We start from the raw sequence: 5,914 nt of genomic DNA on the forward strand, positions 1-5,914 counted from the left end.
ACAATATTCACATATATACAATAACCAATAACATAACACCATTGCAACTCCCCGGCAACGGCGCCATTTTGACGAACGGATTTTTGACGGTTTAGAATTTCACAAATGAAATCTCGTTGAAGTATAGTCTCTAAACCAACAATAATCCTTTCATGCAAAAATTTATTTGTCACAAGTACAAACCCCTAAAATCTATAAATCCTCTTAAACCTTAAATCACTTAACAAACATATCAAGGCATCTAATAGAATCAAGGTGAATTAAATTTAGCTATTTTGAGTCCTAAAAAGCATGTTTTCACATTCAAGCACAATTAAAGGAGAATATACAAAACCATGCTATTTCTTGAATAAATATGTTTTCGTAGTTACCGGATCACAGTTGCCTTGCCGAAGATGAAATACCAAGAGTTGGGATACGGTTTGAGCATTTGAAGCTGGCCTAAGATTTTTATGTGACCTACGCAAAGAAAGTCAATTTTATAAGTAAGATACGGAACACAAATTATGACAGGATGACAAAGGAACCGATTAACCAATCTATTCATTGTAATTGGGAGGGTTTTCATGGATCTCGTGTCAAAACACCCACACAAAAGAACACGGTTGCAGCTGTGGGGTGCAAAGCAAGGGTATATGCAAAGTTTGACAGGGAGAGGCAAGATTGGGTCTTGTTGAAGGTTAATTTGAGGCACTTGCACCCATGTTAAACTAAAAAGGCAGTGTATTACCACGAGAATAGAGAGTTGACCATGCATACGAAATGCATGATTGAGGTTAATGATGAGGCGGGAATTCAACTCAACAAGACATTTCTAGCATTGGCTAATGAGGTTGGTGGGCCGTCGAACCTGGGCTTCTCAGAGAAGGATGTCAGGAATTACATCTCATCAAGACTCCGATCCACTAATGTCAATGCCGATGTCAAGGACATGCTAAATTACTTCATGCGAATGAAGGAGATAAATCCGAACTTCTTCTATGCAGTGAATGTGGACAACGATTACAAATTTAGGAGTGCAGTTTGGGTGGATGCAAGGTGCAAGGCGTCGTATGAATACTATGGAGACGTGGTGTCATTTAATACCACATACAGCACGAACCAGTAAGATTTATTTATGTTGATGTTGTTTACTTTTTGTGTTATTTTGTATTAGTTGGATGTTAATAAATGTGGTTGTTTTTACTTTAGGCATGGTTTGCTGTTCGCCTCTTTCGTCGGTGTGAACCACCATGGTAAGTCTACTTTGTTAGGCTGTGCTCTGCTAGGCAATAAGGAGATCATGAGTTTCGAGTGGGTGTTCACGCAATGGCTGAAGTGCATGGGAACTGCACCACAGGGCATCATCATAGACCAATGCAGGTCGATGTTTGGTGCAATTAGGAAGGTCTTACCCAATACACGCCACCGTTGGTGCATCTGGCATATAACAAAAAAGATACCGTATAAGCTCGGTGGTTATGCTAGGTTCAGTGAGTTGAATGCTGAGCTGAAGCACGTTATCTAGAACTCTTCGTCGGTTGAGGCTTTCGAGGATGGTTGGGCTGAATTCATTGATGAGTTCAACCTACATCACAACAAATGGCTATCAGGTTCGTGTCTTTTAAGTTAAATCATGTATTGTCATTGCTTAGATGTTGTACTATTCCTGTATTTTATTCTGAAAATCTGTTCCTTATGTGGGTTTCTGTTTTTGGGTTGTTTGTTTTGTGTAGACTTATTTGAGGACCGACGCATGTGGGTGCCGATCTTTTTCAAGGGTCAATTTTGGGCATCTATAAGGAGTACGCAAAGGATTGAGAGTATGCACACATTCTTTGGTGGGTACTTACATTGCAAGACTAGCTTAGTTCAGTTCGTCCACGAGTTCGATAATGTTCTTGGAAACAAGGAACAGAAGGAACTGGAGGACGATGCTGCAGACTCGAGAGGATTAATCCCATGTGCAACTAGCTCAGCCATTGAGAGACAATTTCAACAAGAGTACACCAACGAAGTTTGGCAAGAAGGCTGGTTGCAATATTCGTCCCATTTATGAACAGGGTAACTCGGCCTGGGTAAAAGTGGAAGAGGAAATACTAGCCTATAAGAAGACCCAGTATGTTACGTACAATGTCCATTTCGACCATTCGACTCACGAGGTTTGATGTGAGTGCAACTTGTTCGAGAGTGAAGGTATACTGTGTTGCCACTGTCTTGTAGTACTTTCCTCTTGCAAAGTGAATAAAGTGCCTTCATGCTATGTTCTTTGTCGTTGGAGTAAGAAAATAAAGCGCAAGCACACCTACATTAAGAGTAGCTATGACGTAAGACGTTCGGATGAGAGCCACAACTTATTCAAAGGATTGTGTGTACACTTCTATAACGTTGTGCAGGAATTTATGAATGGTGATGATGAAGCAGACATGTTGCATACTGCTCTAGACGATGCAAGGGCCAAGCTAGTTGATTACCGTACCAAGTTATGGTATAAGGCTGTCGCTGATACACACACTAGCATTGCCATAGAGATTTCCTCTGTGGTGGCCATAGGGGATATTCAAGGTCCATCAAAGGTAACCACAAAGGGTCGGTGACGATCGGATTTCCGCTAGTTTAGAATTTTATAAAAATAATCGCGTTGTAAGTATAGTTTCTAAACCAACAGAGAATCCTTTCGTACAAAAATTTTGTTTGTCACTTAAGCAAACCCAATAAAATTTATAACTGAAGTATTTAAACCTCGGGTCGTCTCTTAAGGAATTGCAGAGAAGTATGATTTATTATTGGTTATGGAAAAAGGTGTGTTTTTGGGTTTTTTGAATTAAAGAACAAGTAAATTAAATGACAAGAAAAATAAATTAATAATTATAAAAATCTCTTGCAAGGTATAAGAACTGGAAATCTCATCCTAGTTATCCTTATCAGGTGTGATGAGAATTGTTATTGCTCCCACTTAGTTAACCCTTTCTAAATAAAGGAAAGTCAAGTGGACCAATCAATTTGATCCTCAAGTCCTAGTCAACTCCTATGGAAAGACTAGCTTTAGAGCGATCCAAATTAATCAGCAATTCCCAATTTTCAATCAACTGCTGAGTCTGATAACTCAAGTGTTATCAATTACTTAACCAAAGCAAAAGGGAATAAATCCTAAATTAAATTGAAAGCATTATAAATAGAGCAAAACAATCATAAATCTGAAATATCTCAAATTATATTAAATAGAATATTCAAATCTAACATGAAGAGATTCATAAGCCAATTTGGCAACATAAATAATTAACAAGTAAAAGCATTAGAGTATCTAAAAGTAGAAGAGAAACATAAATTAAAGTTGGGAGCTTTGAACCTAGAATTGGAGAAGCAATCCTAAAATTAAGAGAAATCCTAATCCTAAAACCTAAGAGAGAGGAGAGAGCCTCTCTCTCTCTAAAACTACATCTAAAACCTAAAATTCTCTATTCAGAATATTGTGTGAATTGTTTGAATGAATGGATTGATTCCCCCACTTTATAACCTCTAATCTGTGTTTTCTGGGCCAAAAACTGGGTCAAAATCAGCCCAAAAATTGCCCCCAGCGATTTCTGATACGTCCAGGTCGTTGCAAAGTCACGCGGAAGCATCGTCCACGCGGAAGCGTCGTCCACGCGTTAGCGTGGACTGGGTTTTTGCCAGGTCATGCATCCGCGTGATCCACGCGTTCGCGTCACCTGGATTCGGGGCAGCTATGACAAATTATATATCGTTGCGAAGCCCCGGATGTTAGCTTTCCAACGCAACTGGAACTGCATCATTTGTACCTCTGTAGCTCAAGTTATGGTCGATTTAGTACCAAGAGGTCAGGCTAGACAGCTTTAGCAGTTCCTTCAGTTTCTTGTATTCTTTCCACTTTTGCATGCTTCCTTTCCATCCTCTAAGCCATTCCTGCCCTATAAAGCCTGAAATCACTTAACACACATATGAAGGCATCGAATGGTGATAAGAGAGGATTAAAATTAGTAAAATTTAAGAGCAACGAAGCATGTTTTCAATCATAGCACAAAATCGAGAAGGAAATTGTAAAACCATGCATTTTGTATGAATAAGTGTATGAAAGATTGATAAAATCCACTCAATTGAGCACAAGATAAACCATAAAATAGTGGTTTATCAACCTCCCCACACTTAAATATTAGCATGTCCTCATGCCAAGCTCAAGAGAAGCTATAAAAGTGAAGAGAAATGGTAGAATGTATGAAATGCAACCTATCTATGTGAGTGCAGCTAAATGCAAAATGCTTTTACCTACTTGGTGAAAAGTAAATAAATCTTTCAAGAACAAATATGAACTGGATTTCACTAATTCAAATCATAAAAATGAAGTACAAATAGACTTGCAAGAAGAAGATAGCTCATGAAAGCCGAGAACAAAGAATCGAGCATCGAACCCTCACTGGAAGTGTATACACTCTAATCACTCATGTGTTTAAGGTTCGATTCTCTCAATTCTCTACTAATCTTGCTTTCTAAGGCTTGCTCTTCTTCTACCAATCAACAAAAATTTAATGCACAGATATACATATCAAGAGGTATTTTAAGGGTTGTAATGGGGTTAGGGTCAAGGTAGGATTGTATTTGGCCAAGTGGACTAAAATCTGAATCCTTAATTAACTTAAACTTTCCACCTAACTTTAGACAATCCATGTAATCATAATACAAAACCTAACTATCCATTAACCATGTTTTCCACATATTCATGCATCCTGATTCGAGTACAGTACATATGCATTGCTATCACCATTTACTTTGGGGCATTTTGTCCCCTTTTTATTGTTTGCTCTTTTTTTCTTTTCTTTTTCTCTTTTTATTCTCTTTTTTTTAATATATATATATATTTAATGCATATGATTAAGGTATTGAATGCATAAACATGTTCTTAACATTCTTGTTCATATTTTCTCAAGAATACACAACACCCAATTCTTAAACCAAATATTGGCAAACCCACTTTCCCCACACTTAATTCATAAGTACTCTCACTAGTCTAAGTTAACCAAGGATTCAAATTAAGGACATTATTTTTTTTCGCTTAGAGTTAATGATGTGCTAAAGTAAAGAACAAAGGGGTATAATAGGCTCAAAATTGGTTTGCAAGGGATAATGAAAGGGTAAGGCCATATGGGTATGTAAGCTTAGTGAAACAAAGGCCTCAATCATATAAGTGCATGCATACATTAAACAATGAAAATATAGAATCAAGCAAGACAAAGATCATAATTTTAGAGAGAACAACACACACAAAAAATAAAATATTGGTTGGTAAAATGCAACCAATAAAATAGGCTCAAAAACTCACAGGTTTTGTGTGTTCAAGCTTTAAACCATGTTCCAGTATAATATTTCTTTAAACACGTTGAATAAAAATTTTAATTCAAATTAATGAAATGCTATAAAATAATTTCTTGAAAAAGAAAATATTACTTCAACCAAGTAGTGGTAAAATATGCACAAAATCAAGCAAACATGCAATTTAACATGCAAATGCAACAATGAATTAACAAAGAAAATAAAACATTGGTGTTGAGAAGAAAATAACTAACCCATGGAGATCGGTATCGACCTCCCCACACTTAAAGATTGCACCATCCTCTGTGCATGCTGAGATGTGCAAGTGGACAGGCGGTTATAACTGATGCTTTTCCAAAGTATGTGCAGATGGACTTGTCTGTTGCCCCATATAGAAGTTTCTCCCTTTTTCCTTCTTCAGTGGCCAACCTGAAAGAAGAGAAAAAGAAGAACAGGAACCCAAAAACAATGATAGAAAACAAATAAAATATGAGTGGGTAATGCCAAATAATAAGAGTCTCAATTACATGGTAGCTACAACATGTAGTGAGAAAACAGTAGAAGCACATGGCAAATTAAGGGTGCAAAAATTTGCAACAATGGAAAAGAG

The 5,914-nt window shown here is 37.2% G+C and overlaps 1 protein-coding gene across 1 annotated transcript; it reads left to right on the forward strand.

Annotated features, from left to right (window-relative positions):
• LOC107647068 (protein FAR1-RELATED SEQUENCE 5-like) lies at positions 752-2,038 on the forward strand. Its single transcript, XM_016351193.1, has 4 exons — positions 752-1,104; positions 1,192-1,387; positions 1,508-1,592; positions 1,716-2,038. The coding sequence occupies exons 1-4, from the start codon at positions 752-754 to the stop codon at positions 2,036-2,038; spliced, it is 957 nt and encodes a 318-aa protein (XP_016206679.1).

The sequence above is a fragment of the Arachis ipaensis genome, chromosome B06 (assembly GCF_000816755.2).
Source record: "Arachis ipaensis cultivar K30076 chromosome B06, Araip1.1, whole genome shotgun sequence".
In the NCBI taxonomy this organism is placed as follows: Eukaryota; Viridiplantae; Streptophyta; class Magnoliopsida; order Fabales; family Fabaceae; genus Arachis; species Arachis ipaensis.